General features: G+C 36.2%; 1 protein-coding gene across 1 annotated transcript in view; it reads right to left on the bottom strand.

Moving 5' to 3' along the window:
• The window catches only part of bckdhb (branched chain keto acid dehydrogenase E1 subunit beta), a 91,587-nt gene that overhangs the window by 50,813 nt on the left and 18,141 nt on the right, over window positions 1-22,633 (bottom strand). Inside the window, exons 6-8 of the mRNA XM_066702240.1 lie at window positions 19,526-19,634; window positions 6,981-7,078; window positions 2,931-3,041 (exon numbers count right to left, since the gene is read on the bottom strand). Of these exons, the coding sequence (XP_066558337.1) occupies window positions 2,931-3,041; window positions 6,981-7,078; window positions 19,526-19,634 (318 nt within the window). The remainder of the gene's footprint in view (window positions 1-2,930; window positions 3,042-6,980; window positions 7,079-19,525; window positions 19,635-22,633) is intronic.

Below are 22,633 nucleotides of genomic sequence, written 5' to 3'. Positions count from 1 at the left end.
GTCTATTAGCCTTTGACGTGGCATAACGCCCCATCTCACTTTGAGAAAAATGTGGGTCTCAGCTATAGTCGTGAGAAGGAAAAACAGGTGGCAGCCACATTGTGATTGACTTTCTAGCACCAGTCTTAACAGCATATCTCAAAAGACATGTCACTGAAAACAATCACTTATTCCAGTAACTGTCCCTTCCAGTCAAGTACAGAGCCAAAATAAATGTGCATACATGCCAATACACTTATTTTGGAAGTCTTTAGAAGAACTATATCTTATCAACCTACTATTTGTATTCATTCACCATTAACACAAGGAAGCCACTTGTGCATTTTCAGGCTGAAGCAATTGCAAACGTTTTAAAAACAGGATCTCTAAGGTAATCCAAAAGTTGCTAAATGTATGGGGAATGGAACTGTCGATAATCAGATGAGTCATATAAACAAAGTATTTATTTTTATAAATGATTGTTTTGAAATGCTTGTATTAATTAAATCATAATCTTAAAATCACCAATAATGTCATGTTTTCATACATATACATGGATCCTACTGCCCACTGCTCGTCTTTTTCATATAAATGTCTGCATATGTTGCTAAATATATCATGAATTATGATTAAAATGTTATTTTCTGAAAGGACAAATTCTTCCTAAAATATGTTATATGTCTATGTAAACACAACAGCACAATATGACAATAGAAAAATCTAATAGTAAGTTTGTCAGTGTTTGTCAAATTATGAGATTGAAAAAGACTTCACTAAGTGCAAGAATCAATCTGAACACTGAAGTTGACGAATCACCTTAATGCAAGTTGGTGATAAATACAGAAATCCTCCATAGATTTTGCTTGTGGACAAATTACAGTGCAGGAGAGGATGTGGTCTAAAGCATTCTGCTCTTACCAATGGATGCCCAACATTTCACAGGGAAATTACTCTGATTGATAGTATTTATCACTATGACTATCTATCTAGAATGTATTCCATTACCTTTTTTCTTTACAATAATAAACTACTATATATAACTAAAGCATAAGATTCCCAACTTTTACATTTAACCATACTATAACATATGGTTTTGAATACAATACAAATGGTTAACACCACAAAACACTGTTATCCAAAGTAACCATCCTGCGTAATATATTGACTTAGTGTTGCCCTAGCAACCACAAATGTAACCCTTTGTAGTGTATTCAACTCACCGGTCTACAATAATGATATACAGGATATAACCTTTATAGCTTTCTGCTATGAAATCACAGGGAAAATGACATATTATGCAAACTGAGCATTCAGCAAGTCTTCACCTCACTGCCTTGGGTGATGAAAGATAAGCATTTACAGCTCACTCACTGAATGAAACTGCTTTGCTTGATGTTACAGGGGTAGTATAATTTAATTGTAGGCAGTAAAACAAAAGGCTTGAGTGAACAAGCTCAATTCATAAGTATGATCATCATCATAGTTACTAATATTATTATTATTAAGTGGTAGTAGCAGAAGTAGTGATTATAACAGACGTTTTCCATAGTCAAAGATCTACAGTGAAATCAACAGGAACAGTGATGCTTACTCATGATTAATTACAATCTTAAAACATGTAAAAATAAAAAATAGAATTAGAGTGCAATTTCTTCACTATGAGAGTATATAAATATGCATATTTAAGGTTGATGGTGCCAGTTACATTTTGTAACGATATTTAAATTGCTGTGTTTATCTGGAAAATTGTGTCTGAGGAAACATATGACCACTTATTCATTTCAGATTATGGACAGGACAGTCATCTATGTAATTGATTCCAATTGACCTTGTTATTTAATCTTAACTCTATAACCACAATTTCATTCTGTGCCTTAAGTATTGGTTATATTTAGTTGGCACACCAACGCACTTACTAACTCTGTCTTATTTTAAACTTGCCAGATTAAATGGGAATATAAAAATCATACTGAAACGTTTCCAGCTGCTGTTCCCAACAAGTTTCTAGTTAAATTTAAATAATTAATTCTATATTAGGTCAAACCTCATTCAATGCAATGGCTTTCTATGCACTACACAAGTCACAATCATATGTTGACAAGATGTGTAGAGTTGATTTTAGAATTGCGAGCCATGGAAAGAATAAATCATTAGGGAAGAGCATTGCAGCATTTATTTGACTTCATAGCTCTCATCAGTAAGTATCTATGGATTAAGATGGATATACTCAAAATGTTCTCAATTGCTGGAGTAAGTCTCTTGCGTATCTCCATCCATAGATCAGTTACCCTGTCTACTTTTACTTACAATTCAGCAAACTATGTCATCTTAATCTATTTCTTAAGTAGCCAAGTCAAGGTTGACATCTACAAAGGTTATTTGTAAGGTCATGGGTGTAAATGGGTAACTATTACAAATATTTGAAGTTGTGCTTAAAAACAAGAAATAAATGACAACCCCAAACCCTACAAACCAGGTAAAGCATAATCTTTGCATTTCCTTGTTTACCAATACATTTTCACATCATATGCAATACCTTGTTGTTTAATGACTCACTGATATTTCATTGCAGCAGTCAGATCTGACCTTTAAAGCAAAGTCAGGAATTGTATTTCTCCGTGTTCTCAGGTGAAAAATTAACATAAGCACAAATAAAATTCAAACAAACTGGATTTTACCAACATAATCATATACCAAATATTTGTTTATATGCATTTTAAAGGTTTTGATAGATATAATATACTAAATATAATGTGGCCACGTGTTCATGAAGTTGCTGATGTTAACCCATATGAGGAAAAAACAAATACAAAACAATGCTGTAGTGTAGAGCCTACAATATTGTGATTTGAATAGTAAGTCTTACTGAAGTAGGAGGAAATAAAGTTACATTTATAAATAGGATATTAAGTCTCTAGTAAACTACTCTTTAAAGTGGTATTTTGTCCTACCTTACAAATTGTCTCAGAGTCCCATGGCAAAATCGTCTGCAGGTCTATGACCTCACAAGAAACTCCAAGTTTCTCTTGTGCCATATTAGCCACTTCCCTCATCACATGGACCTGTGAAGAGTTTAGAGTTTAATTAGAGTATTATTTTACATACATATAAAAACAGAAGCATGGACAGTCACTTCATTTAAGACAACCACAAGAACAAAGCGAACATAAATGCTATTTTCCAGATGAAAATGTATTATACGCAAAGATCGCATGTGCCAAAAAAGACACTATGCCAATGTAAACACATTGTATCTTTGCATTTAAGTATATTTTCTTATAGTTATTCACCAAATGAACAATGCTGAAAGGAAAAAAAATACTGTATTGTCCGTTATCAATTTTACATATAAAGCAATGGTCACTTCCATTACATATGTATATTTTAAACCTAATGTAATTTGAATGTGGCACAGTGTAAACTAACATTTCTGAAATACAGCTCTGGAAAAAATTAAGAGACCACTGCAAATTTGTCTTAAATCAGCATCTCTACATGTATGGCAGCCATTCAATTCCATTCATATTTGTATTTGGAATTTGGGAGAAATGTTTATAGAATTATTGTAGTTTATAGAATAAAACAAAAAATGTTAATTTAACCCAAACACATACCTATAAATAGTAAAACCAGAGAAACTGAATGTTGCAGTGGTCTCAATTTTTTTCCAGAGCTGTATATGTGTTTATGACACTCTGGGGACACTGGCAAGATACAGGTTAAGGGGTCAATTTGTAAGACTGATCAACAGTCATTCATGATGCAGATACATTAGCATTATTATAAAATCATTCAAAATTATACACAGAACACAATGGCAAAATGTATGTGGAAATTGACACCCAAGAAATAATATTAAATGCATTTGCTTTAGGTCCATATAGGCTTTAAGATCTTTAAAGTAATTATTGTCAAGAACAGAAATTAATTCGTTCGGACAGCGTTTTTATATTGCATAAGTCATTGTCTCCATTTTCTTCACAGGTTTTATAGTGCCAAAAGGTTAAGGACTCCTTATTCCCAAATATTAGACATCAGAGTTGAGAGCTTAATATCAAAGCAATTTTAAGCTGTGAGGGAGTCTTTTCAAAAGAGTAGATCTTCACAACAGATGATTATATTTAAAAATGCCAAACGTCAGATAAGAACATTTAAATGCAAATGCAATGCATAATATGCCCAGTGTTTACATTCCATGAATTTTTAATATGATTTATAACTGAAAGAGCTAAAATATATTTCCATATGATTACAAAGGTCACTAAATTGTGTACACCAGTATAGGCAGCAGGTGCTCCTCATTGTACAAGACAAGACAATATAATCATGAGCACACTTGGGTTTACAATGTATTACCCTCGGCTTTGTTACAAAACAAATTAAAATTATTAAGTTTGCCAGTGGCTTTCTCCACTGCAGGGAGGTAATAATTACAACCATATACATGTATCATCACAGATAGATTTATCATCTGATAGAATTAATTAAAAACAAATCTGCAGAAAATATTCCATAATAGTGTTTATCATAACTATGCTATGTAAATTCTTACTGTAGACAAGGAGAAACATCTTCTTTGCTGCTGTATTTGAGGGACAGCATTGGGGATTTTAAATACAGACATAATAATAATAGTAATCCAGATAAGACATTTGTCCACTGTGGATTAAACAAAATCAATGAATGAACACTATTCAAAAAAGAAAAACAAAGGTAAAAATAATGGATAGACTGAAGACAATTTCTTCTGAAATTGAAGGAAAGAAAATCGCCATATACCCTACTGGTCAAAAGTTTTAGAACACCTAAATTTTTCCAGTTTTTATTGCAATTTACACAGTTTAATATCTCATTGTACTCTGAAATTAAAGCATAGAACAAATAAACAATTGCAATTAAACAATAAATCATGGAATCGTCTTAACAAAATGTAACCCCTTAAGCTGACAAACCCCTCTGGTACCCTTAAAAGGGCACCAAATCCATGTGCTACTCTTTAATCCCATGTGTGCTCTTCACTGTTGTTTTGTTTGCCAAGTGTTTGGTATCCCATCCTGAGACTCAGCTTTCTAACAATTTGAATCATTCTACCCCCCCACCCCTCATTCTAAAATGGGGGGTGGGGGGATACTTGGTCTGAGTAGGAACACATCATCTCAGAAAATATTGACAATGATGAACCAGACAGTCTACTGATCAAAACAAGACCATCCATGTTTTGGTAGAGAGAGCTCTAAATGCCAAGATGGAAAATGTTTATAGTGTACTAATACACAACAATTTTACATAATTGGATCTGAACGTCTCCCCCTCCCAGGATCATACTGCACGTTTACCCGCCTGGGCTCTGAATGACGGCGGGCGACACGGAAACTGTAAATTGGATGTGTTTGAGAACAAAACGCGCTGGTAGCCAAGAGAATAACCTTTCAAATGATGTGTGCATTGTAGGAATACAGCGTAACGTCTATGCACAGGAGCTGCCCGTAACACTGCCAAATAATGCTTGAGGGTGTAGTAACAGTATACAACTCTGAAATGTACATTATTGTTCAGTTTATGGTACCTAAACTTTTTGTTTTAACCTCTGGCTGTTTACCGCTTACTTTTGTACCAATTCAGGTTATTCACTGGAATTGAACTGCTTAAATTTCAATAAAAACTGGAACAATTGGGTGTTCTAAAACTTTTGACCGGTAGTATATATACACATACATATAAAAGTAGACAAAAACTGGATTGAAATACAGGCAATGTAATTCATTGTATACATTCGACGACAAAGTAATTTGTTGATCTTTTCTTGAAAAACAGAAGAGTCGATTAACATCCCTTTCACATAGCATCAAAGACAAACGCACACTTTAGTTGAGGCTACAGTCCAATTGCAGCAGATGGCATCTGTTTCAGTCATTAATTTTGTTTTGTGGGTGTGGTAACAATGAAGCAATCCATCATATTGTTTTCTGTTGCTTACCTCTTTACAATTATGCAGTGGTTTGATGTTTTATTATATTTGCACATGGAGATGTGTGGGAAGAAGGATAATTGTATTATATACTCAAAAAGCAACAAAAGGTGCTATTGTTTGAATTTATGTTGAGTTTAGTTGTAATTATAATTATAATAATGTCATGAGAGAAGTTGTTCTGACAACGCGTTTTAGTCACAGACTGTTCATATTGCCATGTGCATGATTCCTGTAGACAAGTTTGACATTTCCATTATATTCTTTGGTAACCCTCATTTGCAATCTTTACCAGCAGGTTCAGTCACAGAGATAAACTACTAGCTGGATGACAGAGACATATCAAGATAGGGAGAGAAGACAAGAGACAGCTATGATATGCAAGAATATTTCTCCTTTGCATATTTAGATATGAAAAGATGCAGTTCTTACACTGCTTAACATTTTCACTGCAAGTAAACACATCCATGCTACCAGAAATGGTGTTCAATATTTCAGATTTCACATTAATAATATAGACAATTTGGAATTTCTGTTCAACTTTAATTTAAGGACAGTGGATTTGCTGTAATTTGTTCCTGTCATTGTGCAGAGATGTTCTTGACCACTGCATTACTTACGCTGGTGCCATGGTGTTTATGTCAAAATCAAATTGCAGCCTTCATCACCATCTAGAGAAAACCCAGCCTATTTAAATAATCACTCTGTAATGGTCTAGATAAATGGTTGATTAAAAAAAAATCTGGTAGTTGTATTTATAAAATGTTATTAGCCTTAACCATGGGGATTATGTATGTGAGTCGCACATCCTGCTGAGTCTGAAGCCCTCAAACAGAAATGTGAATACGCAAAATTGGCTTTGATGGAGCAAACTATAATTCATACTTCTTCCATTGAAGTAGAAATGTCACGGTACTTAGCGCAGCAGGCCTGCCTCTCCTTTTCTGTTTCTCCACCCCTCGGATGCCAGAAAGACGTCTTTCTGAAGCTTCATTAATGGGCCCCATGTGTGTTTCAAACACGTGGTACTGACCTGTGTCCCCCAGGCAACAAGTGTCAGATCACTACCCTCTTGTAGCACCTCGGCTTGAGACAGTGGGATCTGGTACGGCTCCACAGGGACTTGTTCAACTTCAGAAGGGAAACAAAACAAAAGACATATCAACGATGTGTTCTAGGTATACCTTACTTAACAGGCTTTAAAAGGACAGACTTGGGGGAGATTAAAAAAAGCCTCAGGAAACAGGGGGGGAAAACTATTATTTTGACGATTTGAAAGTCATAAAAGCAAATCTGAAACAGAAGGACACGGAAATGTACACAGGTTTACCCACAGTTAAAAAAATTAAAATAAATAAAAAATAAATAATAATAATAATAATAATAATAATAAAATAGAAAGCCTCCACTGAAGGACACCTTTTGCCTATTAGATCTACTACTTAGATCCCTCCAAACCATTGAGCTGTTCCTCTTGGCCCACTGAAAGCAATTACAACACAGAATGTCCTCCAAGCATTTACAGAAATTAATTTTTTGTAGTAAGTCATCCAAGGATTTCCTGCCCAGAACAGAAGTTATCCTGTCTGTTGAGAATGCAGGTTTTAGAATAATCTCCTACATCTTTGAATATACAAAAAAAAAAAAATGAATTAAAACAAACTCTTTCCTTCAGATAAGAACACTCCCATCGCTAAGGGTTGTGCCGATAGACGAAATTAATGTATTTCAACGATGATGCGTTTCATTCATCTGTTTTGCGTCTTGCGTGGGGGGGGGTGGGGGGGAAGGGGTTGGTGGGTGGGGGTGGAAGTACAATGCACTTGCGTATCTCTAGGGTGAGAGGCATTTGGGAGGCACTGCACACTTTTTGGAATAAATTAATATTTAAAAGGATGTCACAAAAAAAAAAAAAAAACTTTAATTATCATATTAAAACATTGGAGCGCAATTCCTTTCATAAAAATACTAATTACTGTTACAAACCTAAAACCGCCTACAATTATAAAAATATGATGCAAATGATAGGAAAAAATGCCCAAATGTATTTTCTTGTGTTTTTCAATATGTTGAAAAATAATTTGTCCCACATGTTTCTTAATTTTTTTGTAACTCTCCGCAGGTGATACTCTTGCACTGAGGTTCTTTCAGAGACATTTCCTATGGAAATATGTTGACACTACAGCTGTGAACAACCTGACAGACAGCCAGTCCAATGTCTCACAACACTAATTGTTTGTGTTTCTATTACAGCTGCAGGGTATTAATTAATAACAGCTTTATACTGAAGGACAAAAAACACAGATATCCTCACCAAACAAAAATGTATAAATAAGCACAAAACATGTAATGTCATTAAAAGATACAAATAATAGTCATATAAAACATATAGGCTTATACACGCAACACTTAAACCCCCCAGCCATCACGCACCTGCGCAACTTGCAACCCCCCCATGAGCCGGTATTGGATATTATGATGTTTGCATGTCCATCATCTGTGATATGTTTTTTGTTTAATATAAAATTGCCAACCCTAGCCAATACTTACCTGTAAAAAAAAAGACTGCAAGGTAATTAGATACATATAAGTACTATTACTACTAATAAAGTACAGGTTAGACTAAAATTCCATTTGTCCACTCTTGAGTTTTGAGTTTATTTCAATTAGCATAACAGACCTTTATACAGACAATCCTCTCCTGCTAGGACACCAAGAGCTCTGTACACCTCTAATCGGAAAAAATATTAATAATGAAATAATGAACACAAACCATATTTCAAAATATCACATAATACAGTCTTGTGACAAGTGACAAGATCCACCACACATATATGAAATGAAAGCATGCACCATAATGGTCTAAAACATTTACATTATATTGCCAGTGTGTACACTGTGTTCTTTAGTTCCCCAAAATGGTTTGGTTGTCTTCCATAATTTCCCATTAAGGAAAGAAGAAAAAGTGGTTAACCTCATCTGCGTATTTCAAGGAAGTCAAAAGCATAAATCAAGGGCAACAGACTGAGCAGGCCACCTGCAGCAAAAGCACAGAGCTGCTGTATTTTAAAAATGTTGTGAATTGCATTCTTATTAAATTTGGTACCATCATTTAAGTATATACACACTAGGCCTTTGATTCCTATGAATTCACTTAAAAACTCAACCAGTGTTCAACAAGCTTCTAAAATTCCATGTATCACCATTCACAATATGAGACACAGGGTGGGAAAGTCAACATCCATTTTTTGTGTGTTTGTTTTGTTTTTTAGAAAATTATTTTCATATTTTCCGAATTCAAAATGGAAAAACTGGACAGAATGTAAATATTAAATAGATATTCGGGAATGGAGAATGGATAATACAGCAAACTAATAGCATCAATATTTGTATCCATGTATAATTTGACACGTGCCCAATTCAATGCAATTGCAGTTATTTACAAATCCTTCCACTTCCTGCCTGCAAAGCAAAAACCTGTATTTCATCCTTCATAATCAACCATGCGACCCAAAGACCTGCAAAATTGTAAGAATTTTGTAAGAATATAAACCAAGCAATAGGCATATTCTTTATTTACAAAGTGCAGTAGTTCCATGGCAGGGTATTCTCATAGTCATTTGGTGCAAGTTATTTGGATGCCTAGAATGAAATCTGCTTGCAATATTTATTTTTGTTTGTTTCCATTTGCCCAAGAGTTATGGCAGACCATCTGATATCGCATAAACCATGAGGTTTACAAGACAGGGTCACACCTAACCTATGCCAGTTACATATAGCAACTTTTTAAATGGGAACTGTGAATTTAAATTACTGTACTATCCAAATGCAAGGACAGCAGTTAGCCTAGCACTTGGAAGGCAGAATTTATCTGCTAATTAAGGACTGACTACAGTATGATTTTATTAAATGCACAGGATTGGCATGTTTGCATTCTTGTTTGATATACTCTATATTATTAGTATACTCAGTGGCAAGTCTTTTATTTTTATTTTTTTAACTGGTGGCGTGTTTTTGTTTTGAATGTTTGAATAAGCAGACTTAATCCTACTTTGTACATGTAGCTCCTTCCGGTTTCTGTAGGGAACACCGCGAAAAACAAACAAACATTTCTGGTGTGGTTTAAAAAAAAAAAAAAAAAAAACTATAGATAGATCTCTGGATAAGTAGGAGCTGAAAAAAACGGGTAGATTCCATCCAAAAGAAGACTCTTGGCACTTGACAGATAATTATAACGTTCCTGAAGGTGGTATGGTATGGTGGTGGTATGTGCCATTTATACTCACACTAAAGAACGGATAGGTCAAGCTAGCATTGATCCATCTTCAGAAGCATGTGCTTTCGAGTTATCTGATGCTTTTCATACCAAGCTCAGTCACTGTAGAGAAGACAAATGCAACATGTCCCTCTTGCACTGAAAACTGAGGAAATCTAAAAGCCCATCCAGCCCCAGCAGCATTGGAACAGAGGATTTGTACTGGTGAAGCCACTCCATTATGAACATTTCTGAACGTGTTTTGGGACTTAATAATGTGCCTTATTAAATATCTGGATAACTGAATGCACCAGGGCACATCGGTGTGCTTGTAGGAGTCAGGCAGCTCAGAGACCCAGAGACGTGCCAGAAACAGAAGTTCAAAGCCATAAACTGTACATTTGACAAGCGGCACTCAAAAGTATTTTAAAATTTTCCTCCAACATCACGAGTTTGACATGGGAGGAAGAGAAACACGTCAGCTCAGTGTAATTATATCTTGGTGGGGGGGGAAATGCACCATAACAATGAATAATATGAATTTGGCACAACACTGCACAGATGGTTCAAACTCTTATTTTAAAAAAAACTAAGCTTATTGAATGATTGCAAGATGAGCCAACTCGCATATACAAATCTAGACTGCGCACAAAATAATTTGACTTTGCAAGGTACTTTCTTGTCTGTTTTCCATCAGAAATCATGATGAAATGGGCAATTAGATCAGTCGAGTAAGAATGAACCACAGCCATGTGCATTTCTATGCATCCAGGCACAAAGACTAATCCCAAGGACATTAATCTTTATCCAAAACACAGACAGAATATGCTTTAAGTCATAATTTTTAGCAGTTCATCTGGGTTCACGTTTGATTGTTTTTCATTAGGTTAAGACCTTGCATCAAACCCGGCCAATGAATATCATACCATTGCAATCAAAAAAAAATATTAAATTTAGATGCGTTTTTATGACTACTGAAGTTTACTATTACTTTAATACTGATCATTATACATACTGAATAACACCTATCCAGTAATGTGCACCTTAAATTAAAATGAACATTCAACAGCGGTCCAGGAGGACCTCAGGGTCTTCTGGTTTTCATTCAGTTGGAGATTTTAATTATTTAATTGAACCAAAAATTGCTACTGGCTCCAGGTCTTTAGCTACCAAGTATATTAAGTTACATTATAATCTTGCAGGACTAAGTCTCTCCAGGAATGAGAGCGAATGTGACAGAGCAAGTGTTTAACACAATGTCTTGGTAAACTGTTGCTAACTCCTTATTGTTGAAATAGTTTCAATTCATATGATTACATATCGAAGTTGTTTTTATGGTTGATTAAAACCATAATATTGTATTATTGTTAAACTCCAGATCCAAATAATAACTTGAAACCAAAGCCTTCAGAAGTGAAAGACCATTTCTGTTTAAGCAATTCATGGGAATAATGGAAAATCAGTTTTAACACAATGTGGTACATTATAGTTAATGTTTTGTGATGCTCATAGTACAGAAACATGCATTTAAAACTTTATTTCATATGAATATTCTCACAATATTGTTGAGAAAAGTGTGCATATATTACAAGAAGTACTTTGTGTCTAATAACTAACTGTCACTTACTAATTGCTTCCTTGGATTTGCACAGTTAGAAATTATTATAAATCAAACATTATAAATATATGTACAATGAAGAGGGAGTGTGGAAACTGAAGGACACAAACCTACTAAACATGCATAAAAGGAACCAGCAGCCTTTTCACCCTGTATTCTTCTCAAACAATACATTTTTAATTTTGTGTGAATTCACTTCATATATTATTAAATGATTTAACTGAAAATACTTAAATGCATCACAAATGTCACTTACCTACTGACGTCTGGTGTTTAATAAAGTGATGAATCTGGCCTGTTTAACATGTGGTTTTGATTCAGACAGAAATTAACAACACAAAATCCTTAAAAAGGGAATAATATGGATCCTTGAAATTAAATTCACTGGTTAAGAAATATCCCCTCGCCATCCAACAATCTCACAAAAAGAATTAGGCCAACACAAGGGCCATAAGGCTCATATTTCCCTATACTTCTGAATAAAGTGCACATAACTCAAACTTATTTTCTAAACTTATTTGAGGATCTATTATCCATCAATATTAGCTGATTATATTATATACTTGAGTTACCAAGTCAGATTTAATGGTTTATTTAGTGAATAAAAAAACATCAGTATATAACTTCTCACTCTAATCCACACCAAACCTGAAGAATAAATGTAAAACAATAAAAAATAAAAAAATAGAGTAAGATACAAAATCAATGCAGTTTCATTTTGCTTTATACACCCATCCTGTATGTGGCCAAAGTAATGCCTTGACTTTAGTCCCTCTTCCGTTTAGGTCGTAGAGTTTTGTCTTTCACACTCTTTGACAAATTTGAGAAGTCAAATGTAAATGAGCGGTGCTAAAGCAAACATAAAACCTTGGCCTGGATCAAACCAAATCTGTAATCTACCCACAAATGGCAAATTACAAACCTGTGGCCAATTGTGATTTAATTTATTGTCAGAACACATTTTCTATAACTTAAAAATAAAAATGCGATAGGGTACAAGTTTGTAATTTGCGATTTGTGGGTAGGTCCAAGTTTTGATTTGGTGTTGGCCCTTAAGGCTCTAATTTTGAAGGCACTACTCTTCAGTTCCAAATAAACATATTACAGCCTTTGCAGTTTCTACCCTGGCAGGAGCTGTTTGTGTGGAACTTTAAGATCTTCTGGAACCAATTATTCTACCTTAATTACTCAACTGTCAAAGGTCATTAGGCTCTATCCGGTGCCTGGTGACATCAAAAGGATCTAATAAGGGAAAGTGCTGGACAACAAATATTGTGTTCCTGCTCATAAACCATTCCACAAACTCACATTAATGAAGCACGGTGGATTGCGTCAATGGCTGCTATAGTGACATTGCAAAGTCGTGTATAAAAGTAGACATTGTATATAGTTTTTTCTTGTTCTTTAAAGGACCTTTTAGTTCCAGGGATATACAGTGAGGGAAAAAAGTATTTGATCCCCTGCTGATTTTGTACGTTTGCCCACTGACAAAGAAATGATCAGTCTATAATTTTAATGGTAGGTGTATTTTAACAGTGAGAGACAGAATAACAACAAAAAAATCCAAAAAAACGCATTTCAAAAAAGTTATACATTGATTTGCATGTTAATGAGTGAAATAAGTATTTGATACCCTATCAATCAGCAAGATTTCTGGCTCCCAGGTGTCTTTTATACAGGTAACAAGCTGAGATTAGAAGAACTCTCTTAAAGGGAGTGCTCCTAATCTCAGCTTGTTACCTGTATAAAAGACACCTGTCCACAGAAGCAATCAATCAATCAGATTCCAAACTCTCCACCATGGCCAAGACCAAAGAGCTGTCCAAGGATGTCAGGGACAAGATTGTAGACCTACACAAGGCTGGAATGGGCTACAAAGACCATCGCCAAGCAGTTTGGTGAGAAGGTGACAACAGTTGGTGCGATTATTCGCAAATGGAAGAAACACAAAATAACTGTCAATCTCCCTCGGTCTGGGGCTCCATGCAAGATCTCACCTCGTGGAGTTTCAATGATCATGAGAATGGTGAGGAATCAGCCCAGAACTACACGGGAGGATCTTGTTAATGATCTCAAGGCAGCTGGGACCATAGTCACCAAGAAAACAATTGTTAACACACTACGCCGTGAAGGACTGAAATCCTGCAGCGCCCGCAAGGTCCCCCTGCTCAAGAAAGCACATGCACAGGCCCATCTGAAGTTTGCCAACATCTGAATGATTCAGAGGAGAACTGAGTGAAAAGTGTTGTGGCCAGATGAGACCAAAATCAAGCTCTTTGGCATCAACTCAACTCACCGTGTTTGGAGGAGGAGGAATGACCCCAAGAACACCATCCCCACCGTCAAACATGGAGGTGGAAACATTATGCTTTGGGGGTGTTTTTCTGCTAAGGGGACAGGACAACTGCACCGCATCAAAGGGACGATGGACGGGGCCATGTACCGTCAAATCTTGGGTGAGAACCTCCTTCCCTCAGCCAGGGCATTGAAAATGGGTCGTGGATGGGTATTCCAGCATGACAATGACCCAAAACACACAGCCAAGGCAACAAAGGAGTGGCTCAAGAAGAAGCACATTAAGGTCCTGGAGTGGCCTAGCCAGTCTCCAGACCTTAATCCCATAGAAAATCTGTGGAGGGAGCTGAAGGTTCGAGTTGCCAAACGTCAGCCTCGAAACCTTAATGACTTGGAGAGGATCTGCAAAGAGGAGTGGGACAAAATCCCTCCTGAGATGTGTGCAAACCTGGTGGCCAACTACAAGAAACGTCTGACCTCTGTGATTGCCAACAAGGGTTTTGAAGGGGTCAAATACTTATTTCCCTCATTAACCTGCAAATCAATTTATAACTTTTTTGAAACACATTTTTCTGGATTTTTTTGTTGTTATTCTGTCTCTCACGGTTCAAATACACCTACCATTAAAATTATAGACTGATAATTTCTTTGTCAGTGGGCAAACGTACAAAATCAGCAGGGGATCAAATACTTTTTTCCCTCACTGTATTTGTATATTACAATAAATGGATCCAATTCCCAGCCTGTGAATGTCAACACCAGACTACTATACAGTACATGATTACATCACCTGTCAGAAATTATCCCTGTGATCCAGTAGGACAGGATAGAGAAAACTCACTGAACTGAATGAAAGGCTTTCAGTTTGTCTCCTTGATCATTAACATCAGTTTAATGGTTATAAAGAGAACAGGGAGGAATGCAAAGGGAATACGCAACTTGCTTTAGTTTGCTAAAATGTTCTTAATACATGAATACAGTCAAGATACTGACATGAAAACTGATTAAATAAGGTAGTATATTGCTCGCCAATATCCCAATTTCATGAAGGTACAAAACTGAAAAATCTGGTTACTTATAGAGCACAAAGTTTATGCTAAGTGATATTTTTATGACCTGCAATTAAATTATGGACAGTTGTTGTTGTGCTTTATTTTATTTTATTAATGTATATAAAAATCTCCCAGCGCACCATGGAAATCAGCAATGGAAACATGACATTATATAAATCATACATGACAACACAGTATGTGCGCGTCTCTATTCTGTTTACATGAGAAAAACGTATAAATGATATATTAAGAAACCTTATACAAGTCTTCAGAAAAACATGTGTGTGTGTGTGTGTGTGTGCGTGTGCGTGCGTGCGTGCGTGCCTGTCTTTAGCCCCATTCACACAGACATTTCTGTAGCCTTTTTCGTGGCATTTTGTTGTCGGAAAAGTCTGTGTGAAAATGTCTAAGCCAGCATATCGACACCAGGAATCTTAGTCAAGATGCTACCAAATTTGCGGCAACACGTCAGGAATAAGAATGCTGGCATATGACACATCACATCCTTGTGTTGCCGTGATGCAGTGTGTTAACTAACTGGCGTAACCAATCAGAATTGGGGTGCATATTAACATGCGTACATTGTACACTAACGGTAGTTTGTTCCGAGTTATTTAATGTCATAAAAAAAAGTAACTTTAAAAAAATGAAAAATAAGTTGTTTTGAACAATCACTTGCAGATCTGCACACCCAGGCATTTGGTATAATATACAGTGCATCCGGAAAGTATTCACAGCACTTCACTTTTTCCACATTTTTTTCTGCTACAGCCTTATTCCAAAATGGATTAAATTCATTATTTTCCTCAAAATTCTACGAACAATACCCTATAATGACACGTGAAAGAAGTTTGTTTGAAATCTTTGCAAATGTATTAAAAATAAAAAACAGAAAAAGCACACATACACAAGTATTCACAGCCTTTGCTCAATACTTTGTTGAAGCACCTTACAGCCTCAAGTCTTTTTGATTATGATGCTACAAGCTTGGCACACCTATTTTTGGGCAGTTTCTCCCATTCTTCTTTGCAGGACCTCTCAAGCTCCATCAGATTGGTTGGGGAGCGTCGGTGCACAGCCATTTTCAGATCTCTCCAGAGATGTTCAATCGGGTTCAAGTCTGGGCTCTGGCTGGTCCACTCAAGGACATTCACAGAGTTGTCCTGTAGCCACTCCTTTGTTATCTTGGCTGTGTGCTTAGGGTCGTTGTGCTGTTGGAAGATGAACCTCTGGAGCAGGTTTTCATCAAGGATGTCTCTGTACATTGCTGCATTCATCTTTCCCTCAATGCTGACTAGTCTCCCAGTACCTGCCGCTGAAAAACATCCCCACAGCATGATGCTGCCACCACCATGCTTCACTGTAGGGATGGTATTGGCCAGGTGATGAGCGGTGCCTGGTTTCCTCCAGACATGACGCTTGCCATTCAGGCCAAAGAGTTCAATCTTTGTTTCATCAGACCACAGAATTTTGTTTCTCATGGTCTGAGAGTCCTCCAGGTGCCTTTTGGCAAACTCCAGACGGGCTGTCATGTGCCTTTTGCTGAGGAGTGGCTTCCGTCTGGCCACTCTACCATACAGGCCTGATTGGTGGAGTGCTGCAGAGATGGTTGTTCTTCTGGAAGGTTCTCCTCTCTCCACAGAGACATGCTGGAGCTCTGTCAGAGTGACCATCGGGTTCTTGGTCACCTCCCTGACTAAGGCCCTTCTCCCCCGATTACTCAGTTTGGCCAGGCGGCCAGTTCTAGGAAGTGTCCTGGTGGTTCCAAACTTCTTCCATTTACGGATGATGGAGGCCACCGTGCTCATTGGGACCTTCAATGCAGCAGAATTTTTTCTGTACCCTTCCCCAGACCTGTGCCTCGATACAATCCTGTCTCGGAGGTCTACAGACAATTCCTTGGACTTCATGGCTTGGTTTGTGCTCTGACATGCACTGTTAACTGTGGGACCTTATATAGACAGGTGTGTGCCTTTCCAATCAACAGAATTTACCACAGGTGGACTCCAATCAAGTTGTAGAAACATCTCAAGGATGATCAGTGGAAACAGGATGCACCTGAGCTCAATTTTGAGTGTCATGGCAAAGGTTATGAATACTTATGTACATGTGCTTGTTTGGTTTTTTATTTTTAATAAATTTACAAAGATTTCAAATCAAACTTCTTACACATTGTCATTATGGGGTATTGTTTTTAGAATTGAGGAAAATAATGAATTTAATCAATTTTGGAATAAGGCTGTAACATAACAAAATGTGGAAAAAGTGAAGCGCTGTGAATACTTTCCGGATGCACTGTAGATATTGATATTCACACAATGTAAATGTCACCATTTATTTTAGTTGATTTAACTTTGAAAAAGAAAGTTTCAAATCCATCATATACAGAAAATGTGCAGCATTTTGGTTTAAATAAAGTACCAGAAATCTTCAAACAACATGAAAGCATCCTTTCCTTATAGCCTGTGCATAAATTCACAGGCTATAGGTGAATTACATCAAGATGAAGCAGTGCCCATTCAACATTCACAGTATTCCTTCATCCTAAGAGTTAAGCTTTCCCATAAACATTTCTTTGTAAATTTGGAAACTCTAGTATAGTGTTTTGAGGGTCTGTAATGATTACAGCATTTTGTGTGATTTACATAACCTTTCACCTATTGTTTCAAAGTCCTATGAAGTTTTATAATGCTTTGGTACCAGACTTGTTTGCATTTGAAGGTTCACTTCAAAGTATTGTTTTTTCTCTGTCAAAAGAAAAGAAGCAAGATCTACATTTCTTTGAAGAATGTTTGGAATCTACATTTTTTAACTATTAAATTCTGCCCAGTCATCCTCTTCCCAGATTGAGGAGCAGCCAATACTGCAGGACCTATACAGTTTAATGAAGCAATTACCAACACCAAAAAACTCCAAACATTTTAACAATGTTCGTGATGTGTTCCTTTTCCCTTATTACCTGAAAAGTAATTTCACGTTGACAAATAATATGGCCATTCAGGCAGTTTTGGGGGATTTTCAGGCAGTGCTTACATCAACATGCTGATATCTAGTCACATCATATTCTGGAATAATAACTACTGATACTGTAATTTCTAAAGTGATGCAAGATCAATGTTATATAGATTTTTCACACTTCAATAAAATAAATGTGAGAATAAAAAGTAGCAACATCTTTCCTTGTGACATATATATTCATTCAGTTGCAGCTGAATAACCAATATTCCTCAACAGAATGTGAAGTGAATACAGCAGGCCAAGCCTTGTTTGTGAGCTAATATAGATGAAGCATTGAAAGGTAAATCCATGTTGCAGCTACTTCAGAATTCACCCTTGAAAACAAAAGGGCCATGAAACAAAATATGTTCTTGGCAAATTAAATTGACAAAACTTGACTGTGTCACTAATGGAATTGTTAGAATAGACTGCACACTATTTCCAGCCATTTGTTTTTGTGCCTTTTGTGTTCTGCCAAAGATTCCCTGTCACCTAATTTCCCTTCGATTTTACCAAGTATGACTACAGAATATGTTCTAATCATAACTGAATAGGAGAAGAAAACTTTTACTGACAACAACAAAATATATATATTTTGGGCTAACAGCCCCACTAAACTTCTACAAGGTTCTATGAATGATATACATAAATATTAAACGAATGGCCAGTTTTGTGTAACTTCTGAATGGACTGAAACAGAATTGTACAATTCAGAGGTATTACAGTGTGTTAATGTACCCTACTGCTAGTAGTAGGAGTATCTGCTGATGCTCGTCTATAAACCCTTAGCTAACTACTCCCCATGGAAGGCTACCAGAATGATTGGTTTATTAAACTTTAAACTGTGCCAAACAGAAAAAATAAAAACTGTAGGAAAAAATAAAAAAAACAAATACAGAATATAAAATCATCCCATTTATGTTACATTATTAATACTTTCAACATGGAGAACCAGAACCAGCTTGCTGTGAGAGTGAGTATCAAACGATCAATCTTGCATGTATAGGCCTTACCACATTGAGTAAATATTCACTAGCAGCCTTAAGATTTACATGAAAGTTGAGAAGATTTTGCATCTGTTTTTTGTTTAATGGTTGAATAGACTTTATTAACCTTAAACAACCAGCTTATTGCTTTATCTAATGTGTGTTAAGTATAGTGCTGTACTATTACCAACAAGAACACCGTATTTAACACAGCTGCTCTGCCATTTCATGTGTATTTTGTTATCAAGCTGTTAATAAAAACCCTTAGGCTAACTTTCAAAACTACTCTCTCACAGCATGCAGTCCCACTTCAAGTATCTGCATGAAAAACACTTTTCTGAGGAGTATTGATTAATTGACGGGCAGCATGCTCACCTGCAGCTCTATAGAGGATCTTCGGCTCAAAGAATATGCAGGGGTTATCGTCCGATATGCATGACAGCAGAAGACCCTTCGCTTGAACCGGGCTTCTAGGTATAACAACCTACAAAGGAAACAAAATAAACAGAAGTTAGGTTTCTAACATTACAATGTTATCACTCTATTGTAACACATGATTGTGGGTGGAGTCATTACAGGTTCACAAAGGGACGGTGCATTAACACAATGAATTGCTTTTGCTGCAAGTGACCCCCCGACCCCAAATGCCGTAATTGATTGATTTACTCTTATGTAGTACAGGTTCTTGCCATGGTCATAACAAACCTATCTAGGCCTTCCCTAGTAAATGCCAACTTATCAGTAATATATATTACTGGACATTTGGCGGAACTTGAAACACAATATTGAATGTTTGGTCCATCCGGCCAAAAAAAACAGCGCCACCTGGCCAAACAAATGTGTGAATGTTGGGGTTAAAAAACAGAAAGAAAAAAAATGCCCTTGCCCTTGTAATTTTCTGGGGGAAACACGGACTGAGATTATATTAAATCTCTCCATTTGTAATTATGACTCAGTTAGTGATATACAAGATATCTAGGTTTGAATTTATATCTGTATGCGATTGTGGGTATGCATTTCAAATACGAACAAAAAACTTTTATCATCATCACTTAAACAATACAGTGCATTCTCTCTCCACACCCCCCCCGGCAAATTGCTCATTAAAAGAACAGCAGCATGGCGTGTAGGAGGGCTACATTTAATAGCTGTTCTATGTATTGATCACCTGCCATAAATGAAAATAAAAAAGCAAAATCTGCCCCATCTTTATTTTCTACTCTGCTAAATGTAACACTTGTGTAACCTACTGGCCTATTCTTAATCAATATTTCGTTGAAGACGCAGATTTATTAGTGTGGCCTTCGAAAGCACTGATATGCATTGTGCAGTGTGTCCTGGGGATTCCATTGATTGTGTGCAGCTATGAAGTCTGGTCATTAAATTCTGCTATGCAAGAAGAAGAATAACAGCCACCTTTCATCCTCTCCAGTAGCAAGAGCCTCTTTGACATTTTTCTCATACCTTATTCATCTGAGCTAAGAAACAAAATGTCAACTATTCACAGTTGCACACAAAACTGAAGAAGAAAAAAAAAAGGTTTTGGTTGTGACTGCATAGTGGGCCCATATTGATTCCTGGTCTGAGCTTCCTGCCTCCAAGGTATGTCTTGGCATGCTCAATGCTTTCACACATGTGGTTGAAAATGACTTTGCCAGATATTAAGCATCCAAAGTGAAGCATAGAGAAACCTCTAGACTGAGCGCAGCGGCTTCAGAATGGCAAGCTGCCTGAATTACAGTATTTATGACAGGGAGCACTGTGGAAGACCTCATGGCGCCAGTAATTACAAATGACTAATGTAAACAATGACATTTTAGATCTAGTTTAGTTTTAAACCATTTTTTCCAAAGTTAAAAGTAGACTAAATTAAATTTTCATGACTTGGACAAAGAAGTTTCATATGTATATTGCACATAAAATCTCCCAGAAAAAATAAAAACTTTGCCTCATTATTGTTGTTGTATAAATGTTACACTATTTCTGCAGAATACTGAAACTATCAACGGGAATTAGATGACAATAATACATCAATTTTGGAAATGTACAGTATTAGCAATTTGGAGATTATTAATCCAATATTTAAATCAAATGATTAATACTCTGAAATAAATCATGACCACAAGTTTTAGTTATTCCAGGTTTTACTTCATAACATGCCAGTTGGAAACCATTTAGAAGCAACTTGCCACCAACTATCCATGAATTTACTTTGCTTGTAACCATAATTAAGACATATCAACCTGGTCTACTTCCTTAATCTAACCTAAAACACATTTCAGAGGTGTAAGATCCTCCTCTGATACAGTAGTACTGATGTGATATAAACCACACAAACTACTTTAAACCTTTTGAAAGTAATAGACTGAGGGAAGCAGTGGAAAAATGACAAACCATTTGTTTGCTAGTTAAGTTGACTAGTAATATCTGAACAGAAGCACATTTTTATAGAAACAGAACCAAATCCATGCCAATGTATATAGAAATCAAAGTAAAAAGCTGCTGTATTTTGCAAAGCTGACGCGCTAAAAGCAGAACATGTGAATTTTGAAATGGCTGCCATTTGTTCGTTTACAGGTGGAACTGTGCCAAAACTGAATGTCTGGGCCAACACCATATTACATTTATTTTTTAGTTGATTAATTCGGCCAAAATCATGCACATATGTAAAGGTTTTAATCCTATTGCTATCATTACAATAACCATAGAAACTGGACCAAACCTATGCCAACAGTTTTTGCTCAACAATTATAAGCAATAATGACTGAATATTACACATTTGTTGACAGGTCGAATTGGCCCAGAAATTCATCAGGTCTTGGCCAGAGCTTTCAGTTTACAAAAGAAACATTTTGTTTGTCTGAAATGTGTGTACACAAAAACATGAATGCAGGTGTAACTAAAACGTAACCAAACATATGCCAGAAAAGAGAGAGAAGGGTACATGAATACCAATAGCATATTCATAGGTTATATAAAAATGAATTGAATTAATATCTTTAAGAAAACAGAAGAGATGACTGCAGTGTGTAATAGAAAGCTCTGTACACCTGTTCTTAATTTCTGCATGAGTGATAAATACCATCCAAAATAAATTCTGTAAATTGTGAAATCTAATTGGATTTTCTAGCCCTTAACCACCGTCTTTTTTGCCTTTTGCAAAATATTAGCATTACACAGCAGAAATTAGCTGGTTTAGTACAGAATTGCTTTTGGGTTCAAATCAGTTTGCCTGAGGCACAGTGATAATGCATTGTGCGGCTGTAGTTGTTACACAAAGCAGTGCATGAAGTACACTCTCTCTCATTAATCAAATATAACCCTTAGATTTGCCGTAACAGCAGCGTACACAGGTACAGACTGCAGAGCGATAAAACTTGAACCTGCACCAGTGGTGCACTTAACTTTCAAAATAGCAATAAAATAAATTAATACATTCATTAAAATAAATCAAATAAAAAGAGTAGCTGATTTTAATTACAA

Source organism: Amia ocellicauda, chromosome 1 (genome assembly GCF_036373705.1).
Source record: "Amia ocellicauda isolate fAmiCal2 chromosome 1, fAmiCal2.hap1, whole genome shotgun sequence".
Lineage (NCBI taxonomy): Eukaryota > Metazoa > Chordata > Actinopteri > Amiiformes > Amiidae > Amia > Amia ocellicauda.
Note: the sequence above shows the minus strand (reverse complement) of the source record. Positions and strands in the feature narration are given on the sequence as shown.